The following is a 24559-nucleotide window of genomic DNA, read 5'->3' on the forward strand; positions in this document are numbered from 1 at the left end:
GCGTAAGTGATGACGTCACTATGGTGAATTGCAACTTCAAGGTGGTGTAAATAATGGTGTTCACATGCAACCAAGTGTATTGTAGTGTTATTCAACAAAAAAAATAAAAAATAAATAAATAAAATAAAATAAAGTGTTGTGTAGTGTGTGTATATATATATTTTTATTTAATTTTTTTTAAAAATTGTATTTTTATTTGGAGGCTCCAATTAGTAGTTTGATAATATGCTTTATTTTAGATGGTATAAGTTCTCATTTGTTTTTGGAGAGTTTCAGTGTTCAATTTCTTATGAAGACAAAAATATAATGAATTTTATTTGAAAAGTTTATTTAAGTAGGTAAAAATTAAATTACGAATGGGTGATATATCTGGAAATTTCTCCTTTCCTTAAAAAAAAAAAAAAAAAAAAAAAAAAAAAAAAAAAAAAAAAAAAAATCTGATTGATTGAAAAGCATTCAAATGGAGTGTTTATAAAATTTGTAGGACATCTGAAATTTTGAGAAAGATACTTGACCTTCTTCAGTTTTGTCATGTTGAGTCTCTCCTCTTGGACCACACTTGACAACCCCGGCGCCGGGCCGCGGGGGATAAAAGACAATAACTCTCCCTCTCCCTCTCCCTCTTCCTCTCTTTGTCTCTCTCTTCATTTCTGATTTTTCTAGATGTGGATTTGAGGTTGAAGAAGCTTTCTTCTATAGTTATGAGAGTTTCATCCATTTATGTATGTATTCTTCCATCTTGATTTACTGCTAGCTTGTTTCCCACTTAAGCTTTTACGATATCCTTCTTATAGACAGTTTTTTTTTTTTTTTGCTTATATATGTACATATATATAAATATATACACACATGTATAAATGAAATTGTTGCCTTTTGAGTTGCATTTCCAGTATTAATTTTAAGTGTGGATTTGGGGTGAACTATTTTTCCTTTTATTATATATTTACTTATATTAAAAAGGAAAAAAAAAAAAAAAAAAAAACACTAATTTGTCAAATCATTGAATGGTGAATATGTCTATGTACCCAGACAGATATATACGCATATACATATATAGAGAGAGAGTGGGGAATGAATATACTATATATGATGCAAGCTAGTTTGATGTTCAAGATACAAAGACAGATATATACGCATATACATATATAGAGAGAGAGTGGGGAATGAATATACTATATATGATGCAAAGCTAGTTTGATACACAGCTAAAGTACTTCTTTATCCATCACTGCATGTTAAATAATAAATTTAATTATTAGCATCCATTGATATAATAAGGATCTAGTCTGTTTAACAGATTCATGAATAAAAATTCTCGTTGCTCTTTTATACAGATTTTACTTTAAAAAATAATAATAATAAATAAATAAAAGATTCATGAACAAGAGAGATTCATATTTCAATAAACAACAATACTAATTTGCTCTACAATTATGGGGTAAATTACTAATTTGTCCTGTTATTCTTTAGACATATATATCCCCACCACTTCATGCTTTATTCCTGATTAATTTCAAGCATATATAGTCATTATCATCATTTTTTAAGAAGTAAAAAAATAATAATAAAATAGTCTGTGCTTCCTATTGGAATTTCACATAGGATTTAAACCACAACATGCATCTTGGCTTAATGAATTTTGTGGAAATCCCTCTGTCTTTCTCTCTCTCTCTCACGCACACACGAGCATGCATGTCAGTATATATGTATTCGGGCAAATTACATTAATCTTCCTTGAAGTTTAGATAAATTACATATGAATAAAATATTTGGTCTTTATTACTTTAATATCTCTTAAATGTGTAAAATATATTTTATATTCTTATCTAATTTAATAAAAAAAATTATCAAACCAAAAGACTCTATTACACTTTTTCCCTTTTTTTGTAAATTGTTTACACTATATTACCCTACCTAATATTTTTTATTTTTTTATTTGAAAAAAAAATCTAATCAAACCCTAAAAAGAAACCTAATAAAATGCCATTTATAACAAAAAATATATATATGTTTTGTAAAATTGAATAATACGAAAATTGATATTTTGCATTTCATGGTATTTCGGTCGTTTTATGCTAAAATATAAGGTTATTAAGGTCTTTTAACACAAGAAAAAGGCAACTTGTCATTTTTTAAAAAATTATTAACAACAAGGGTTGTCATTGATCACACGTCTCAAATTTCAAGGAGGTCAAAGTAATAAAGATCAAACGCTTTTAGCTGTGTGTAAGTTGCTCAAATATTAGAAGAAATCAGTGTAATTTATGTTATATATTCATTTCATGGACCATGAGGACAATTAGAGTAATTGCTAAAGTGATGATGATGTGTTCTACTAGGGAAGGTGAGGAGGGATTTCTTGAAGAGCAAAATATGGAGATCAGAGGCGGCAATAATAATAATAGATTGATGCTACCTGACGATGGTTATGAATGGAGAAAATATGGCCAGAAGTTCATCAAAAATATTGCAAAATTCAGGTACAAAAATACTTTCAATTATTGTGCATGACTTTGCATCACATTATCTTATATATACAATCTTGTAATTATTATTATTACTTGGAAATATCAAACAAATTGAATACCATTGCAAGAGCTACTAGCTAGGACCATATATATATATATATATTGTGCCCCATGCTGCTCAATACTTGTGAAACGTCCCTTTAATGATCAACAAAACAACTGGACAATTAGTGCTTTTGCCGTACCTATATAAGGATTGAATCTTCCAATTATATACATATATATATATATATATATATATATATATATATGATGTTTTGTTTTTTTCTTGGCTAAAAGCACACACTTCTGCTTTTTTCTTTCTTTTTCGGGAAGGTTAATTATGATTATTGGTGTGTATCGTAGGCAACAAGCCAAAACGTGTTATAGAGTGGCCAAGTTTGAATTTATAAAGTGCTACTACTATCTCTAACTATTAATATAGCTAAGGTGAGTAGGGATCGTCCCAAGGGATTGGGGGCAATGTTAATATGGAAACAAAGTCGGATTAGTAGGTCGAGTGATCAAAAAGATAGTTTGATTGGTTAATTAAACTACAATATAAATAAATTCAATGCAAAGTAATTAAAGTAAGTAAAGGGGCAGAGAACAAGAAAAGAGATCTTGGGATTTAGAGGTCACCACTAAATATCATCTTTCTAGATACTTAATGTGTAATGAATGAGGGGAAATATATGTTGCAACACTAATATGTGTGATTGATTGAATCAACAAGCATGGATGACTAATTAAGTATAAATTGTCTAAACAACCTAATGAATAGCACAATATATCAAACTAAGTCATTATTTCTTGATTTAAGCTCACAATCAAACACTTTAACAAGCTAAAGAATTATACTACTTGCATTCATAAGCATGGACCATCAAACACGATTGTCCTTCTTTTTAAGAGAATAAGGCAACTACACTACAACTAAACTAAGGACATGCAAATTAAACTAATTAAACTAAGGTAGAGGCACAATCTATCAAGAAATGAGTATGAACCATCAAACAAGTTACAAGAGTATTCCATTAAAGCACCATGCCTTGACAGTCTCTAGATTCATAGCATCAACACGCATAAACATGCATTAATATCACAAAACCAAGAGATAAATACATAAACATCTATTCTAGCATACATGGACATATGAATAGAATGAAATGATCAATTGAAAGCATTAAACAACATAAATCATTATAGAAACAAGATTCATATATAAATCAAATGTCAAGACGAGAATTACAACATAAATCCCCTCAAAATACAAAACATCAAGATCTAGAAGGCATACTTAGAGCTAACTTTAGCCCCAAGAAGATGTTTAGCCACTCATTGATGTAGTCATCCAACTCTCAAGGGCCATCTCTATGGTAGGATTGATCTTTTTCTCCTTGATGGAAACCCTAGATGAATGGAAGAACTCCCAAATGGTGTGTGTATCTCTCTAATCTCTAAGCTTTTTCCTCTACTCTATTGTTGTATATGATATCTTTCTCTATATGTAAAAATGACTCAAAATCCTTATATAGGTAGCTCCAATGTCACACCCAATGGTCAGGTCTCGTGCATTAAGGCCCCTTTAATGATTGCACCACAAGCCCTCTTTTAATGAGCTGGACTCTATTTTATTTCGAACTTGAGGAGATTCGATCGATCGAATTCTGATGAGATCGATCGAAGAATGTTCAGATCAAAGTGTGGCCGGATCAATCAAACCTGGGTGGTGCCTTTTTGGAATAGGACAAGTATGAGATATTTTTAGGATATTTTAGGAAAAAAACAAAAGTGGTAGGTGGGGATAAAATCAAAGAAGTTCAATCGATCGAAAGGAAAGTTTGATCGATCGAAGATGGGAATTCTTAAGAATAAGGACAAGGAGTTTGATCCATCTTGGTGAGGTTGGATCGATCACTGTGAGAACGATCGAAGATTTGTCTGATCAATCGAAACTTACTGTTTTCCACCACTTTGCTCCTTTTTGCTCATTTCTTCCATTCAGCTTGAGATTACTTCTTTTATGTTCTAATTTGACTGAATTGACTTATTTTGGGGATAAGCGCCTGAAAAGGGTAATAACATGAAATTAGTCTAAAACGGGAAAATAAGATAGATAAAGGTTCTATAATACTCGAGCTTAAGGGGTTTGAATGCGCACTTTTCAGTGCTCATTATTATTATTATTATATTTTTATAGATTGCTGATGCATTATAATGTCAATTTGGATTTGCATTTCTTTAGGAGCTATTTTAGGTGTCGCAAGAGCCAATGTAAAGCGAAGAAGCGAGCCGAGTGGTTGACCTCAGAACCCGACAACCTTCGAGTCGTGTATGATGGGGTGCACTCTCATGCCCCCTTGACACCGTTGGACTTCTCACAAGGGACTTCTAGTACTACTTCAAGAGCAAATCCATATGACTTGTTAACACAAGTTTTACAGGATCAACCAATTGGCATTAGTCGAGATGGTATAGTCTCTCCTTCCCGAAGAGGATATTAAATTAATATTTGAGTCCTCCAAGGAATAATATTGTGTGGATTTATGTATGTTTGCTTGAACTTTCGTTAAAAAAAAAAAAAAAAAAAAAAAAAAATGTTGGAGGATCAAACAAATTCTCTTATAAGGCTCCGTTTAGTTAGATGAAAATAAGCAAGAAAAGAAAATAAATGAAAAATTAAAGAAAAATGAAGTGAAAAAAAAAAAAAAAAAAAGTTATTTTCTAGCATGCATTTGGTTAGTATAAAATTTTATTTAAGAAAATTGTAGTAAAATATTAGTTTGTTATTTTGGATAGCATGAAAGTAAAAAAAAAGTAATTGAACATACCAAAATTACTCTTATGATTTCAAATACTAAAAAATAAATAATTTTGTATTTTATGATGTCTATTTTTAGCAAAGAAATGGTAACATGATGGATTATTAAATTTAATAATTTAAATTTTATTTATATTTGAAATAATACTTCATAATATTTTCTTAGGTAGAAGTAGAACTAATTATTAGTTTAAGAGGGGAAAAAAAAAAAAAAAAAAAAAAAAAAAAAAAAAAAAAACAACAACAACAACAACAGCAACGGAGATGAAGAAATTTATGGCAATACTAATTTTTGAGAGATTTGATTGTATGTTGTTATTGTCAATTATATACGAACTTGTGAAAAATTAAATAGAGAACTTGTCTCTTTGAAACCGAGTAAAAAAATAAATAAAGAAGTTTCATGATTAAGTTAATGGGTAAAATAAGAATGTCAAATAAAAATGCACTTTTTCCACTTGAAAATATTATTTTCCTATGTTTTGTGTAGGAAAAGTTTTGGAAGAAAATAGGCAAGTATGGAAAAAAATAAAAATTCATTACGTTTCTTTTTCCATCTATCCAAACTACAAAAAAAATAAAACTTTCTCTTTCCTTAAGATAAGTGAAGTCATTAATAATTTTTTCGGTAATTAAAGTCATTAATATTTGATCTGCAATATGTGTATATATATATATATATCAATTTCTACCTTTAAACAAGTCAAAAAATTTAGGACAATACTTGCCTACTCACCGGTGAATAGGAAGTTCATACTAACTTTGATGTAATGCAAAATTAGTGAAACATGTATCCCTACAATATAAAATAATAAAAATTAAAAGATTTAAGAGGTTATCCAGATTAAACCCAATATGATCCAAATCTAACTCCCTTCCCCCCTCTCTCTTAGGCAACTTTGGTTTCCTCATTTTGTCCAGGGAGTGAATGAGAAGGTGATCTAGTCGAAAAAAAACATTTTAAGCTAAAATTCTTAAATAAAATAATATTACAATATACAAACAAAGCTGTGGATGATGAATAGAAAGAAGAACTATAAATGTAATAATACATAGATATTTATTTTCCATCAAAAGAAAAAGAAGACAAGAAATAAGTAATAACAATCTATCTTACAATCAACAAATCATCTACCAAACCATGTGAATCAGATTTTATATAATTGGTGTACTTTAGATAACAACAATTGATAAGTATATGTAAGGATTACACATTAAACCATGAAAGATAAAAGTTAGAATGTCCAGTATTAGCAGATTAGGGTTTTAACAGAATAGTTAGAGAGAGAGAAGGAGAGAGAAAAAGTTAAATTAGGATATGATTTGCATACTTTTGGATTGACCCGGTAAGTATTTAATTTTTTTACTTTTTATTATTTTTTATTTTCTGAACACTTGTCATATTACTTTTGCGCTACATCATAGGAAAACATGAACTTGCTACTCATTGATGAGTAGGTAAGTATTGTCCAAAAATTTGTGTATATAAAGATGTATATTGTATAATATCTAAGCAGACAACCACAATATTGATTTTCACAATTTTCTTTTATATATGATTATGACAAAAAATTAAAATTAAAATCTTCGTAGATGTAATGCAATATAGTAATAGTTTTACTTGTATTTCAGTTAATTAAGGTCACCTTTCTAAATTGATAATATTAATGGGAGACACCAATTTTTTAATTAGTAGAAAAATTATTATTAGCTATAAAATTTCTTGAAGAATAATTATTAATTAACTGTAATTATTTATACAATTGTTTTAACTTCTGAAGAAAAAGTCTTAATTTTTTTTTAAACATTTTCAAATCAAGTGATCCATGTATTTTAAAATTGATTAATATATTAAAAATATATATATGTTCTTTTTAACTTTTTTACCTGGTATATATTATACTAAAGTGGGATATATTTAACAAAAAATTGCCTGTGGTATATTGTATAATCGAAACATCATATTTATATATTAAAACTCTTATATTTAAATTGCCTGTGGTAAATTTACTGGAACTGTTATTGGATTGTCATAATTTACTAGATTAAATTTTAATTAAATGGGTAAGAAACAACATATTTATATATTGAGTGTAACATGTACAAATGTATAAATGATTTGGAATACAAGAAATAAAGCCCTGAAGGACATAGTGGTGGTGGCAAGGATCCTGGAGGCAAGTCATTGAAATCTTGCTTTTCGAACCGCACTCTTGATTTGAATGGTACATGTATTGTGAGTCCGATATACGCGCTCTAAAGAAAAAGAAATACAAGAAATAAAAAGTTAATTAAAATGAACATATTTAAAAATTGGTCAAATTAAAGTAGCACCAAATGAAAATAAAATGAAAGACCAACAACCAGTAACCTAGCGGTATCAAACCCCTACTTTTCAAAGAGATGTTAGGGGTTCAAGCCTTAATGGAGGCATATGTGTGTGAGTACCAATTAGAAAAAAAAAAAAAAAAAAAATGAAAGAAATATACTATGAATTATTAGTCATCCATACTAACATTAACAACTATGACGAAAGCCATATGGTCTAGTGTAATGGGTGGGTTTGTCCGTCAACTCAAAAGTTTAAGTTATTAGTTTGTGCTACATATTTATCCATTTATATTCATTTCATGTAGTTTCCATTCAGATTTGATATGGAACACATCTAGCATTCTCCCCACCCGAACTCGCATTCTCGCAACGTCATCGTTGCGGTCAGGTTATCGTGCCTATCCGGGGTGCAACTCGCACACTTCCGAGTCAAGCGCTTAATGTGACACTGGATCAAATAATGGGTCTAACTTTCATACTGATTATCATAGGGAGGTATTGAAAATTGAGACCAGTAACACCTAGCCACTGATGGATTAATTAAATTTGGGATATACCATTTATACACCATCGTTAATATGTCCACTCAATAAAAACCAATTATATTAATTAGTTTTTAGTAATCATTTTTCACACATAAATTTCATAATTTAATAAGCACAAACAAAGCTACCGTGTAAAAAAAGTAACAAGAATTTGGGCGGTTCATAAGGCAATTAAGGCAGTCGCCTAAGGCCCCCAATAAAAGAAAAGGCTATATTAATTATATATTTATTTTAATGAATTAATTATTGTATTAATTATAAAATAAATACTTTTGTTTTTACATTGGTGATTGGTCCATACAAGTTTCTTCTATATTAACAGGCATGTGGCCTAACGGTATTAGGCCTCTACTTTCCAAAGGGAGGTCAGGGGTTCAAACATCAGTGAATGCATATGTGTGTGAGTACCAACTATATATAGGGTAAAGTGCAAAAAAACCCATGAACTATATTTGAATTTGTAAATAATCCCCCTGAATTATATTTGTGCATAACTCCACCTAAACTATCATAATTTGTTGCAAAATATCCCAATGCCTATACTATATTTCATTAAATGGCCATAATGCCCTTTCTTATTGAATTACAGTTAATCTATTTTTCTTATGAATAAATTATGAAAAAAAAATCATATTAATTTAATGACATCTTCTCCATTAAATTTGCATAAATTTACCTTTAATTTTTTAATTAATTGTTTAAATTAAAATCTTTAGTAGAATTTTTTTAAGAAGATTAGTTAATTTTTAATTTTTCAAGAATATATTACATGAAAAATAATTTATTTTTTATTTCAATAATTTATTAATTTTTCATATGAAAAATAATATATTTTTCTATGGTAAAAAGAGTTAAACTTATTATAATAAGTTTTATTATAAATAATAAAATTTTAATAATAATCATTTTAGAAAATGATAGTTACAAATTTATTTATTTTTTTCATTTTTTATGATAAATTGATATTTATAATAAAATTAAGGTAAGTGGTATAATTAATATTTAAATAAAGAAATATAAGAAAAATAATTTAATATATATATTTGTAGTAATTACAAATCTACATATAATTAAGGGTTAATTACAATGACACTCCCTGAGGTTTACCTTATTGACATTCAAATGAAAGTGAGCCCATTTTTGAACATTCACCACTCCTCAGGTTTGACAAAGTTAACAAAGGCACCCCTTTGCCACATCTGATACGGTGAATTGACACTATTACCCCTTGACTTGATAGTGGGCTTGCTTGGACCATAAAATTACATTTTTAACCTTTATAATTCATTAATTAGACCTAACAACCCTTATATGCAAAAAAAATGTCATTAAAAAATGTGGGTGAAATCTAACTTTAAACCCTTGTACAACCACCACCATCACCACTCCACATCCCCACCACCACCCATATATACATCATCAAATCCAGCATAATCACCATCCAAATCCACACAAGGACAAATCAAAATCCACATACATGTAAGAATAAATCTCATATATATATATATATAATTAACTTTTGTGGCTCAATTCTGAGGTCAGTAATTACATCACCCATTTGCATCATGTCTTATATCATCAGCTTGTCCTCCAAAGGTGCTTGATCAGCAAGCTGTGGTGAAGCCTTTCTTGTGTGCATGGGTAGCAAGTTTTGTGTTGGCTTTACATAGCCTATGATCTCCATGGTTCAAGTCATCCAACAATTGAGTGTGTTTACTCAATATACTAAAGTGAAAGTGTGTGAGAGCTTGGGTGTATTTGGGTTTTTGGTGTAAGTCACTTAGCCTTGTATCTCTTTGTTTCTATAGTGAAATATTGATCTGTCTTCTCCCTGTGGATGTAGGCATAGCCGAATCACGTAAATTCTTATCTCGTTTGTGTGTGGGCTATATTTTTTTTTTCTTGTCGTTTATTTTTCTTTTATTCTTATAAACTCCTACTCAATCCTTATTACATAACATATATATATATATATATATATATATATATATATATATATATATATATATACAAATCCTCTATGGGAAAGACATCATTAGTATGGAAGATGTTAAATCCTCATTGAACTCTTAAAAGTTGAGAAAAAAGGTGTCTGAAAATAATGGAAATGAATAGGCCGAAGGTCTGGTTGTGAGGAGAAGAAGTAAGAAAAAAGGTTCTGGTAGTAGGGGCAAATTGAGATACTCCTCAATTCTAGAGCCACGGGTGATCAAGTCCGGGCACAGATCCGAGGGACACCAGACAATTAAATATGTAAACAAGCATGAATAGAAAAAAAATTAAGAATAAAATAATAAAGGCTGAAAAGAATACTAAATATTAAAATTCTCAAAAGTTAAAACTAATAAAATCTAAACTTTCCAATATCCGTACAACTTGGGAATCCATCTAGTGGACCCTTAATAAAACCCAATGGAAAGTAAAGTACGAAACAAAATCCAAAACTAAAACAATAAAAAGTAATCCTACATAGGTGGAGGAATGAGTGACCATCTCTGCTCAGCACGAACAAGCTCTAAGACTAGAACCGTCCGATACCTGAAAAAATAATAGTGGGTCAGGCCCACGAACAAGTTTTATTCTAATTACAATCCAAACAGAGACCCGAAACGCAGATACATCCTATATATCTCAACAATAGCTAACTAGTCCATATATATATATATCCACACTAAGGGATATTCACTGGACTACAAATGGGGTCTCAACCTGAATAGAAGGCAACAAAAGCTAACCGTCGACTCTGAGACTCAAGCTCATATCGCGGTACCATATATATATATATAAATCCTTCCTAATACAAAATATAAAACAAACATCCAATAAGTCGTTCAACTGTTTTAGTTGACAAGACATGAATCTACGTAGGATTTAACTGTTTTAGTTAATCCATTCCGTATGCATGAATAGGTAGGAATTAACGTTTTGATCTAATCCATTCCTAATATGTCACCATCTCATACCGGTGCATATAATGCATATGATTCATAAATGATACAACACATAAAGCAGTACATCAAATAAAATCCACATAATCCATATAGTTGATAAAAACAGAATTTAATGGTTCATCAACCAAAATCCAAAATAACATCCCTGTAATTGATAGAACAGTATTTAATAGTTCATCAATTAAAATCCAGAATAACATCCATATAATTAATAGAACAGTATTTAATATTTCATCAATTAAAATCTAGAATAAGCATAATAAAATCTAATAAGTATATGGCCTTATTATGCATCCAATACAAATTTAAAAATCATATTACAGTCCGTTAAATTGCTAGAATAAAATTAAAGCAATTATATCCCTTATCCGTTAACAACATGCAAAATTGTTTAAACCCTCCTACTGTTAAATCCATTAGCATATAGATAAGAATTATGCGATACGGAGTTTTAATACATCATGAAACAGTATTTAAAACCCTTAATATCAACCCAAAACAGTCCAGAAATCTAAAAAAAACAAACCTGTGCTTAAAAAAAATTCCACAAAGTTACTATGCACGAGAGCTTGCTCTCAAAATGAGAGAGTAAGCTCCCACACAAAGGAGCCAGCTCCCTAACCTTGGGAGCCAGCTCTGTGACCAAGGGAGCTAGCTCCCGAATTCTATGGAGCCGACTCTCTCTCTCACAGAGGCCGTGGGCTGAAAAATAAAAAAGGAGCCGGCTCTTTCCCCTTAGGAACCGGCTCTGTCCCTGCTTCCTGTCATCATCTTCATCTCCAATGACACTATAAACACTCTATAAAGTCTTATTTAGGATCCTAGAGGTCCGTCTATGTCCCAAAACTATCCCAGAAATTTTTAAAACATAGTATGCATCATTAACAGAAATTAAAAAACATGATACGAAACAATTGATACAATAAATCAAACTCAATTAACAATCCGTAAAATAATTTAAACTCTGAAATAATATGCATATAAGATCAATTTAATGTCTGTTTAGTTCCTGGAGACTACCTAGGTATGCACAGAACACAGTTCAAATGAAAAGAGCAAGAAATTGAACTTGCCTCTGATTTCAGTTTTGAAACCTTAACGTCATCTTCCTAATTTTTCTGGCAACCTGAGACTGTTCTCAACTCCTTTATTGCTCCTGGTTGAACCCACAAACAAGCTTCCAAGACCCCTCCTCGGTTCAGTCCTTGATCCTAGCCAAATCCTAACTTTCTTTCTCTCTGTTTTTCTCTCAAACCTCACTGTTCGTGAATTCTCTGTATACACGTGAATATGGTTTTCTTAACCCTAGGCAGACTTATAATGACATATATATAGGCTTCTAACAAAACCTAATTCTAGTCATAAGAGGAGTCAGCATAGAAAACACATACATATACGTATATACGTCGACAATTTTAATGAATAAATCTAAAACCCTAAAACTTTATTTTACATAAATAAAAATAATGATACTAATTTAACTATTAACAATTATTAGTAATTAATCTAACCCAATATACATATAGACCCATATATACATGTATATTCATCCATGGGTAAAAACTGTACCCATTTACACTATCCAAATAGTCCATTGTTCGTATCCAAGCCCAACTCCGTTTAAAAATAAAAATAATACATTTAATTTAAACAAATAAATTATTTTAACAATTAATTCAATTTAAACATACAATGTCAAATAAACAAATAAGTCAAGTTAAACAATTATACAAGTAACCAATTAAACAAATACCACATAACCATATACTTTCACCGTAAAACAAATAAATCAATTTAAACAATTAAACAATTAGACAAGTAAGCAAAAATTAATTTAAAATGATATAAAACAATTAACTCAATACCGAGATTATCCTTTTTAAAATTAGGGGTATTACACAAATCGAGATCTAAATCTAGGTCTCATAAAGATACTGAATGTTATTGTTGTCACCAAAAAGGGCTCCAAAATTGAAAAATAAGAAGAAAGATAAAAAGGATAAAAAGGAGTCTAAGGATAAATCCACTAGTAATTCTTCTGATGTTGCTGGGGTTACTGAGGAAAGTTCATCTCATGTCAAAAATATTCTTTCAGTTTCTGTTCAGTGATTGTCACTTTAGTAGTGAATGGGTTCTTGATTCTGGTTGTTCTTATCATATATGTCCCAATAGGGACTGGTTTTCTACTTACCGTTCTATTGATGGTGGTACTATCTTAATGGGGAACGACAATCCCTATAAGACTGTTGGAATAGGCACAATCCAAATTAAGATGCATGATTGTGGGTGCAATTTTTTACACCCGAACACCTAAAGAGATCAATTAAGGAGAGCACATAGAAAAAATCAAGAAAAGAACAGGAAAATCTTTGAGATAGTAGTAATATTGAGAGTTTTTATCCCTCTCTTCACCTTTGTTCAGGCTCTATTTATAAGTATTTTTGCTTAGGAATTTACATGGAGCCGTTTCTTGGCTTTTATTCACAAACGTGGGTAATTATGCTTACAGATCGTGCATTCGACATTATTGCGGGCGTTATGGAGTTTGGGCCTTGTCAAGATTAGGCCTGTTCATTCAGCCTTTGTATTAAGTAGGCCTTCATTCGCTGGGCTTATATTTGATTATGGGCTTCTAGCTTTTTTAACTTGGTTGTGGGCTGTCTTTTGCCACCACGTGGTGTTTTGCGATTGGCATGATTTTTTTCCCTCCACACATTGCCCCTGATTCCTTTTTATGAATTTGATTCATATAAGGAATTGTAACCGTTTTCGGGAAGTTGAGAAGTTTTCGTGGCTGTTACTGCTAATCATTACCGTTCGTGCTGTCGATTCTAGGACTTCGTGTTTGCTCCTCCGTTATCCACCCCTTTTAGCTTATATACTGCGTTTTCGTGATTTGGGCATCTGCATATGTGATTTTGTTCCTGAGTTTTGGCGAGAATCCGATTACTAGCTGCTTCGATATCTCATTCCATCCGCCGAGGTTAGTCTTCTTTTCATTCCATCTTTCTTACATTATGAGTCAAGAAAGTAGTGAATGAACTCATAGCGTTCACATGTCTGATTCTGAGTCGGGAACTGTGGCGGCGAGTTTGAGCGATTATGTCGAGGGTCCCATAGTCCTCCATGCAGATGTTGTAGAAAGGAAGTCCTTTTCAATTTCTCAGTTGAGAAAGAAGAATCGTGTTCCTTCTGACGTTACCCTTGAGGAGTATGACCATGATTTGAACTTTAGTATAGGTGAGGGTTTGGAGGAGGGCGAAATGCTCTTCTCAGCTTTGCATTTTCCCGCCTTTCGATTCCCCTTAAATCCTTTTTACCTTCGGGTTTTGTCGGTATTGAATTTGGCTCCTGTAATACCCCTAATTTTAAAAAGAATATTCTTGGTATTTAATGGTATTTAATTTATTATTTAAGTGCATTTTATTTGATTATGTGTCATTATTTTTTTTTATTAGGTGCTTAATTGTTTTCTTTTGTGGTGATTTATTTTATTTAAATGATATTTATTTTTAGTTATTTGATTGGAATTACTTGTTAGTGTTTTAATTATTTAATTGGCATTAATGGTTTAAGTGTAATTGGTTTAATTATTCTATGTGTGTCTTATTTTTATGTGTGTCTTATTTGGTTTAATTGGGTTTACTAATTATTATTTTGTTCAATTAGATTATTTGTTAAGTATTTAATGGTAAATAGGGTAATTAGGTAAATACATCTAACTAGGGTTTTAATTACAGTATAAATTGGGGTTTTATATTATAGCCGTCGTATGTGGCTACGTTAATTGGATGGGCCGGTTAGGATTATGAGTTGGACTTAAATGAACCTAGGGTTTAGGAAAACTCTATAAGTATAAGGTAGACGTCTGTGTAGGGTTTTTTTTAAAACAAAGCACACGTTTTGTGGAAGTGGAGAAGGAAAAATGCAGTTTTTCACATTCTGCCAAGGTTTGATCAAAGCTCCGATTCCGCTTCGTCCGTGGTCCAATCTAGCTAAATTTTGGAGGAGAGGTTCATGACTCAGTGACGCACAATCTGAACGGTGGAGATCAGAGTTTGACCTCGGGAACAGTGATTCGTACCCGTGAACAGTAATTGGGTCGCACAGGTTTTTTTCCATTCTGCCCAGATTTCATCAAACACCCGATCCCGCTTCATTCGTGGTCCGATCGAGCTGAAATTTGGAGAATAGGTTCATAACTCAGTGTCACACAATCTGAACGGTGGAGATCAGATTTTGAGTTCAGGAATAGTGTTTCGTACCCGTGAACAGTAACCGGGTTTTGGAACTCGCCGGGATTTTTTAAGAAGACGACGTTGAAACTTTGAACAAAAGTTTCTGAGGCAAGATTCTATCCTTACTCTTTCCCTTTGGCATCATACTCTTTGCACTCTTAAATGATTCTAGGATTAATGAAGATTAAACCAAACTAAAATGATATCTGTTTTGCTATGAAACTGGTAGTTACAGTAGTGTTGTATGCTTGTTCAACCTAGACTAAGCATGTTTGTGGATGCATTGTGGTTCTGTGGTTCACGTTTTTCCTTACCACTGCTAGTATAAATTATTGGAAGAATGGGTCTAGATGATAGCTATCTTAACTTCTGTAATAGCAACTGTTGGAACTTAAATACTAGGAGGATTTGAGTTTAACACTAGATCGGTTTTGTGGAACACTATAATTTGAGCATGTCTACATACATACTGTGAATATTGTTTTGATGTTTACATTATCATAGTTAGTATCAACTGTGGAGGTTAGGATTTTGTGATACATACCCTACACTGTATGTCATTTGTAAGGTGTTAAATGGAAGTTTTAATTAATTCTGTCTTTATATTAGACTAAAGGGAACAACTTAAATTGGGCATGTATATGTTGTTGTTGTGACCCTGTTTATCAATGCTTATTTTATCACTGCTAACATTGAATGTTGGATGTTGGAATTTAGTTGATATATACTTGATTTATTGGTATTATTGACTACTGGAGGATTGGAAAGTAGGCACCGGTATGGGACGGTGGCATACTAAGGATGGGTTTGGTTTTTAAATCAATACCATTACCCACCTACTTGGAATAAGAATGGGATTAACTAAAAGTTAAGTCCCGTGGATTTGTATTGTCATAGCAACTACTTGTTGAGCGGCAATACCAGGGATTTTGGATGGATTTTATATATGTACTGTTATGGTGCCTCGGTATAAGCTTGAGCCTCAGGACCAATGGCTAGGGAGCGTATATGCATCGGGATATGTAGCTGGCTACGATGGTTGGAGGTGTACCCTGTTTAGGTATAGGTACATATGCCCACTTCGTGTGCGTTTTAGTATGTTACCTCTATTCAGGTTGAGACCGGCCTGTAGTCCAGTGAGAGTCCTTTAGTGTGACTATATATAAATTTACGGACTATTGTTGAATTGTTTAGGATATACATGCGTATCGGGCCTCTGTTTGGATTGTAGTAGTATAGAATTTGCACGTGGGCCTGACCCACTTCTATTTTTCAGGTTCACCACAGTTCCAGGCTTAGACGTGTTCGTGTTGTGCAGAGGTCTCTATTCACTCTTCCGACGATGTAGGGCTCTCTCTATAGTTTTATTTCTGGACGTTTATTACATTTGTTCTATCTTCCGTTTGGATGTTTAATAGGGGTCCACTAGAGATGGATTCCCAAGTTGTAAACTGATGGAGTTTTGGAGTTTGGGTTTGATGGATTTTAATAATTATAATATTTTGCGGATTCTATTTTTAGTTCCTTCCAGCTTTAATTTCATTTCTTAATTTATTTTGTATTCCGTGTTTATTATAAAATATTAATTGTTTGATATTCCCTCGGGTTTGGGCCTGGGCCTGATCAACCCGTGTCTCGGATCCGAGGGGTATCACAGCTCCTCTTCAAGTTAACCCTAATTTCTTCCATATTCTCTCCTGTCTTCTTGCTCTAAACAGGGGTCGAGGTTTAACCTTGAATCTTGCCGACCTTTCTGTTTTATTACTCACTTGATAGATTGAAAGGAGGAGATGGTAGGTTCCACCTTCATTCTAGACCGGGTAGAACTCTTTTCTCCCATCTTAATACCTCTGACAAAGAGTGGAAGTACAAAATTGTTAAGGTCGGAGGGGCGTGGCGATCTTCGTCTGTTCAGGATTTATTTATCCGATCGAGCTTTCATGCCCCATTTGTTCCCGCATTTGATGATTCCGGCGAGTCTTCTTTCTTTGTTTGTGTCGTAAAGCATTTTTGTTGTATATATGACTTCCTAGATCACAAAACTGATTTTTTCTCTTCGAAATTTGCAGATAGCCGTCTTGCCTATTTACAGGAAAGAGTTTGGAGTGACGTTCCTTCTGCCAAGATCCTTCTCTCCTCTTCTCTTCTTAAGGTGATCTCGAGAGATCCTCGAATAATTGCTTTAAATCTTGAGGAGCCCATTGATCTTGACGCCTCCAACTCTGAGGCTATCTTATCGCTAAGGAGAGGGAAGTGGGCGCTAAGTTATTGCAAGAAAGAAAGAACCTTCTTGTCGAGGCGAATAGGTTTTCTCCCTCTCAAAAGCAAAAAGGGGTCCAGTCAAGGACTAAGCATCCATCAGCGAAGGATGATTCTTCTTCGAAGCATCATAAGTTAATGGCTGGGGCCTTTGGAGGAAAAAGTGCTTTGATTCCTAGCGCTGCTGATGTCGTTGGGGGTAATTTCGCGGGGTTTACTGGGAAGTGGTTCCCTGAAATGATAAAGTCTGATGGGTCCCCTATCACTATTAGTGACTCTGGAGCCGAAGACCCGGATATGTTGATGGGTTTAGCTAGAAGGATGTGGCCTCCCAGAGATGAAATTTTACAACAACAGACGAGTGTTGATGATCTGTTGTCCCTTACTCCCAAAGTAGCTGAGCTTAACCTGCAGCTTGGGAAGGCAAACTCTTTTATTCAAACCTGCAAGGATGGGGGTTTGAAGATGTTTAACCATTTTTCCCATATCGCGAATCTCCGCTATGCCAAAGGCTTCAGGCTTGGTTTTGCTCAGGGGCAGCTTCCGTCTGAGGAGAGAGATTATGGTGATGCTGATGAGCACGATGCCGAACATAGGCTCTTGATTGCAGGTGAGTATGTCGAGCCTTCGGCTGGCCCTAGAGAGACAAAATTTGCTGTTCTACTGAAGGGTGAGGTGTCTGACGAGGTTCCGCCTCCTCTCCATTATCCTTCAGGTTCTCAGGGATTACCTGCCTTGTCGCTCGATACCCCTTCCTCTATTCCAGCCAGAGTAGAGTTGGTTGATACGTTTACATAGAGGTTCAATGCGGAGGGTGGAGCTGTGCCTGATGATGATCCTGCGCAGCTTCCTCCTTCTTTTTTTTTTCTTTTTTTTTTTTGGGAGGTGTTGGGTATGCCCTGCCTCTTTTGTAAAAACCTTTACCTACTTATAAGAACATGGAGGTTTTCTTTTGACAATCTTTGGGATTACTTTTGCTTACATTATTGCTTGTGATTCGATGTATTTGTCTAATTTGCAATTAGTGTTCGGGCGTTAGGCATTTGGGGCCTTCGCCTATTTTGCGATTGGCTCTTCCCCTATTTTACAATCGGCTCTTGGGGCCGTTCGGCTTTTTGGGACATAAGCGGTTTATCCGGTCAACCTTGTTTGGGCGTTAGGCTCTTGGGGCCTTCGCCTATTTTGCGATCGGCTCTTGGGACTGTTCGGATTTTTGGGACTTGAGCGGTTTATCCGGTCAAGCCTATTCAGGCGTTAGGCTTTTGAGGCCTTCGCCTATTTTGTGATTGGTTCTTGGGGCCGTTCGGCTTTTTTGGGACTTGAGCGGTTTATCCGGTCAAACCTGTTCGGGCGTTAGGCTCTTGAGGCCTTCACCTATTTTGCGATTTGCTCTTGGGGCCATTCGGCATTTTGGGACTTGAGCAGTTTATTCGGTTAAGCCCGTTCGGGCGTTAGGCTCTTGGGGCCTTCGCCTATTTTGTGATCAGCTTTTGGGGCCGTTCGGCTTTTTTGGGACTTGAGCGGTTTATCCAGTCAAGCCTGTTTGGGCGTTAGGCTCTTGGGGCTTTTACCTATTTTGCGATCGGCTCTTGGGGCCATTCGGCTTTTTGGGACTTGAACGGTTTATCCGGTCAAGCCCGTTCGGGCGTTAGGCTGTTGGGGCCTTCGCCTATTTTGCGATCGGCTTTTAGGGCCATTCGGTTTTTTTGGACTCGAGCGGTTTATCCGGTCAAGCCTGTTCGGGCGTTATGCTCTTGGGGTCTTCACCTATTTTACGATCGGCTTTTGGGGCCGTTCGGCTTTTTTGGACTTAAGCGGTTTATCCGGTCAAGCCTGTTCGGGCGTTAGGCTCTTGGGGCCTTCGCCTATTTTGCGATCGGCTCTTGGGGCCGTTCGGCTTTTTGGACTTGAGCGATTTATCCGGTCAAACCTGTTCGGGCGTTAGGCTTTTGGGGCCTTCGTCTATTTTGTGATCTGCTCTTGGAGCTGTTAGGCTTTTTGGACTTGAGCGGTCTATCCGGTTAAGCCTGTTCGGGCGTTAGGCTCTTGGGGCCTTCGCCTATTTCTAAGTCCGTCTTGAGTGTGTCGTCACGAGTTAACCTCTTTTTATTGGGCCCTCTTGTTTTTTTTTTTTTTTTGGGTCAAAATGGGTGTCGGACCTTCTTTGTATGGGCGTTCCCTTGCTGACGTTTAGAATTTAAACGATTCTGTCTTATGGAAAACCCATTTTCTGTTTAAAGTGAGATAGGGATTTAAAAAGAAATGACCTATCCCAAAAGAAAGCGGGGAAGGCTCTAAATTACGGACCCCATCTGTTAATGAGCTGAGACTATCCATGGGCCTCGTAATTTAGGGCCCCCACCCACTGATTGTATACCCGACAGGTCACATTATAATAATAAGGGATTCTTTTCCTTTTTTAATCGATGTGGGACCGTTCTTTCTAAAAAAGGGGAAAATATGTGGGGAGTGTATGGAGACCTCTGACAATGGGGCACTTTAGTATCGTAAGTGGGGTCCCATTGTCAATGGGTCCCATACACTGATAGGAGGTAAATGTGGATCCTTATAAGAAAAGGGTTAGATTCCACTTTTTAAACGAGGTGGGACATCGTTTCTCGTAGGTGATAAGATCTTATTTGTGGTAAGATAAAAGATAAAAAGTGTGAAGTGGAGACCCTTAATGGTGGATCCCGTTATGGGTTGCCTACCATCAGGGGGTCCACTCCACTGTTTAGATCTCGTGTTATTCCACTTTAAATAATAGTCATAAGTTTTGTTTTTATTCGATGTGGGACATTTAAAAAAGGCAGTCAGCAGCTTTATTTATTCAAAAAGTAGAGTACTGGAAAACACTGTACGATTTACTTCATTGAAAGTACCTTTTCAGGTTCATTATGTTCCTCGGCTTGGTCATTTCAATGTTATCCAGGTGTCGAAATCTGTAAGCTCATTTTCTAATCACATCTGATATTCGGTATGGCCCTTCCCCGTTAGGTTCTAATTTGTTAACATACTTTTCTGATTTCAGGAGTACCAGATCTCCCAGATTGAAGAATCTCCTTCCGACTCTTTTGTTATAACTATTTGCTATCTGCTAGCCGGATGGCTATGGCTTCCCTTTTTTTCTTCCAATAGATCCAGACTATGTTCCAGAAGCTGATTATTTGACTCCTGGTTCCAAGCCAAGCTTCGGATGGTAGGTGCTACTATTTCGGTGGGGATTACGGCCTCAGTGCCGTAAGCTAGAGAGAAAGGGGTTTCACCAGTGGGACGTCTCGGGGTGGTTTTGTATGCCCATAGGACATTTGGAAATTCTTCTAACCACTTCATTTTTTTTTTATCTTCAAGCTTATTTTTGATACAGGCAAAGATTGTCCTGTTAAATATCTCCGCTTGCCCATTGCCTTGGGGGTGGTATGCAGCTGATACTTTCTGGTTGATACCGTATTTGTCGAAGAAACGTTTAGTGTACTGATTATCCAGATTCAGTCCGTTGTCCATGATGATGGACTTTGGGATTCCAAAACTGCATATCAGGTTGTTCCAAACGAATTTTTTCACTTGGACATTAGTCACATTTGCGTATGCCTCTGCTTCTAGCTATTTAGTGAAATAATCAATGGCTAACAAGGCGTACTTTTTCTGCGATGCTGCCATTGGTAGGGGTCCTACCACGTCTGAAATACCCCACGATTCTAGAGCCACAGGTGATCAAGTCCGAGCACAGATCCGAGAGATACCAAACAATCAATATGTAAATAAGCAGGAATAAAAAACTAAATTAAGAATAAAATAATAATACACTAAAAGAAATCTAAAATAAAAATCCATAAACTTTAAATAATAAATTAATATCATTTAAATCCTTCCATTATGTACAACTCGGGAATCCATCTAGTGGACCCCTAATAATCCCAAACTTATAATTAAAATATCCAAATGTAAATCCAAAACTAAAAAGGAAGAACATCTTATGTAGTCGGAAGAGTGAGTGTCTGTATCTGCATCAACACGATCAAGCTCTAAGCCTGGTACTGGCGAACACCTGAAAAAAGGAGTGGGTCAGGCCCACATGTTAGTTCCAATCTACTACAATCTGTACATAAACCCGATACGCAGATACATCCTAGATAGCTTGGCAATATCTAAAGATAGTCCATATATATATATACACACACTATAGGATATTCACTAACCTACAGTCATCACACCTGAGTAAAAGGTAACACGCAAAAACGTCGTCGCGTCGTCATGCACACCTAGACCTACCAGGGAACGTCTTTAGGTCCAGTTATCCCTCCATGCGATATACGCACCCTAACCGTGATCAGGAGACTCAAGCTTGTACCACGGTACCATAAGTATATATATAAATTCCTTTCTAATACTGAAAAGTAAAGCAACCATCCGTTATGTCGTTCAACTGTTTTAGTTGACAGGACATGCATCCATATAGAATTTAACTGTTTTAGTTAATCCATTCCTTATGTATAAATGGGTAGGGATTAGTGTTGTAACCTAATTCATCCCTCCGTATGCCACCGTCCCATACCGGTGCATACATGCAAATGATCCATAAAATGATGTGTACTTATTTGAACATCAAATCCATCCATAACCAACCATAACAAAAATCAGATATATGCAAGATTTCATTATGTATTCCGTATATGATTATAATCATAAATCCTCCTTTTAAATTGTTAAAGTGGTGATAAACAACTTAAATTTTCCACATCCATATAATTGATCGGACATAAATTAAAACAGTTCATCAATTAACATCCATAGCACAATATAATGATAAACATAATTATAACTGAGCACATTATACTAGAATGCCCAAAAATACCTCCATACTAGTACAGTTAGTTTACTAAAATAACACTAGTAGCCAAAACTTGCACCATTCGCGACGGCATGTCAATTAATGCTTAAATTACACGACGTTCCTTTTAATCCTCACTATAAATCTTGAGTCTAATATAAAAACACTCAAAAATCTACACAGAGTACATCTTATGAAACCCCAAAAGTATTCCCATACAAGTCCGTTTAGTTCGTTAAAATAAAGCTAGCAACTAAAACTCCTACAACTCCTGTCGGCATGCAACCTATTCGTTAGAATTACATGACGACCCTAACCACAGCATAACCAACCTTCTTGGAACTAAAACATGTCAATTATATCATTGATATAAAATCCTAGCACTTACTTTTATAGCAGTTCATTTAATTTGCTAGCCAACCAGCGATTCAGTTCTCCTTCCTTCTCGATAGCATTGAACATTCATATTTCAAAATTTATGTTGTCCATTCCTACGACCTAAACCAATAAATACTAGGTCTTAAACATGCTCTGTAAACCATTTAAGAACCCTTATGAAACACCAGAATTACTCTTCAGCCCCGGAAGTATCGAAAAATTATTAAAATTCCCCGGTAGGGGTTTCTGTTCACGGGAGCTGGCTCCCCCCCATGGGAGCCAGCTCTTCATCTTCCAGAGTCAGCTCTCCCTCATGGAGAGCAAGCTCTACCTTCTTGGGAGCTGGCTCCCTCACTTAGGGAGCCAGCTCTCCCCCCCTGAGAGCCGTCTCTGCTCCACTGCTTCGCCTTTGCTTCGTCCGGTTGTCATCTGTGCTTCCGGCGAAGTCCAGTGTCCTCTCCCAAACCTTTGTAGCATTCCTAGGATTCTATTTAAGTTCTTACAGTTCTAGAACCCCTCATACTCCAATGAAAAATAATTGACAGAAATTGAAACCAAAAACAACATAGTTTCTACAGAAAACAGGTTTCAGTTCTTTAGACAAAAACAAATTTACAGTTTGATAATCTTGTATCAAATTCCCATTTTTAAGTTTCTAGTGTTAAATTATAGTCCAAACCATCCTAAAAACTCCTTGGATTCCTTTATGAATTAATTCACAGAAGTTTAAAACCATAACCAACACAGTTTTAAGCAAGAACCAATTTCAGTGAAATAAAACATAAACAAATTACAGTCTGATACATTATGCGTCAACCATTAATTTTAAAAGTGGAATTAGTCCCTGGAGACTATAAAGAATTCACAGAGCACAAGTTTACAGGAAGGAGAGAATGAAACTTGCCTTTAAATTTCGGTTTGAAACCTTAAGCGTCGTCTCTAAATTTCAGAACTCTCTAAGACTGTTCCTTCCTCTGATCACTGTTCCAGTCCTCTGTTGCTTCTTAGTTCCATCCCGAAGCAACCCCTTCCTTCTCCTTTAGCCTCACAAGTTATCTCTCAAGACCCTCTCTGTTTCCCCTCAAGCTTCTTTCTGGTTTTCCTCTCAAAACCTTATTACGTGAATAGGGTTTTTCCCAACCCTAGCAGACGTATCAGGATATATATATATATAGGCATCCCAATCTTAAGTCTGATTATACCCGTATCTTAATAGGCTTTAATTAAACCTTAATACAAGTCGGCGACCAAAAATATACAAAACAATAAAACCCTACGACACAAATAAATTATGTAAGCTACCAAATATACACTACAAAGACACGTCAATTAAAACATCAATAATCAAATATTTAAACCAACTATATATTAAAGTTAAACAATTTCAATTAAATAATTAAATTAAAATAAATACACCAATAATCAATTAAGAAGTCAAAACACATAAGTCACATAATTAACCAACCAAAACAACTAAATCACATAATTAAATCAATTAATCAATAAAAACAAAATTAATTCCCAATTTTATCCTTTTGAAAACTTGGGGTATTACAACATCCATCCCCCATTGTGTGACCAGCCATAGGCTGCTCATGGTTTGTATTTCTTCCGGGGGTAGATGGACAAGGAGGGAATACTTTTGACATTTGTCGCATCTGTGGGAGTATTATTCCGCTTCCCTTGCCATGTAGG

The 24559-nt window shown here is 34.6% G+C and overlaps 1 protein-coding gene across 1 annotated transcript in view; it reads left to right on the top strand.

Annotated features, from left to right (window-relative positions):
• Window positions 1–497: 497 nt before the first annotated feature.
• The window catches only part of LOC132271404 (probable WRKY transcription factor 43), a 57049-nt gene continuing 32987 nt past the window's right edge, over window positions 498–24559 (top strand). The window contains exons 1-2 of the mRNA XM_059772763.1: window positions 498–722; window positions 2340–2480. Of these exons, the coding sequence (XP_059628746.1) occupies window positions 721–722; window positions 2340–2480 (143 nt within the window). The 5' untranslated portion in view covers window positions 498–720. The remainder of the gene's footprint in view (window positions 723–2339; window positions 2481–24559) is intronic.

Source organism: Cornus florida, unplaced genomic scaffold (genome assembly GCF_030987335.1).
Source record: "Cornus florida cultivar Cherokee Brave unplaced genomic scaffold, ASM3098733v1 CherokeeBrave_3.0.0_Hap2_Chr08, whole genome shotgun sequence".
Lineage (NCBI taxonomy): Eukaryota > Viridiplantae > Streptophyta > Magnoliopsida > Cornales > Cornaceae > Cornus > Cornus florida.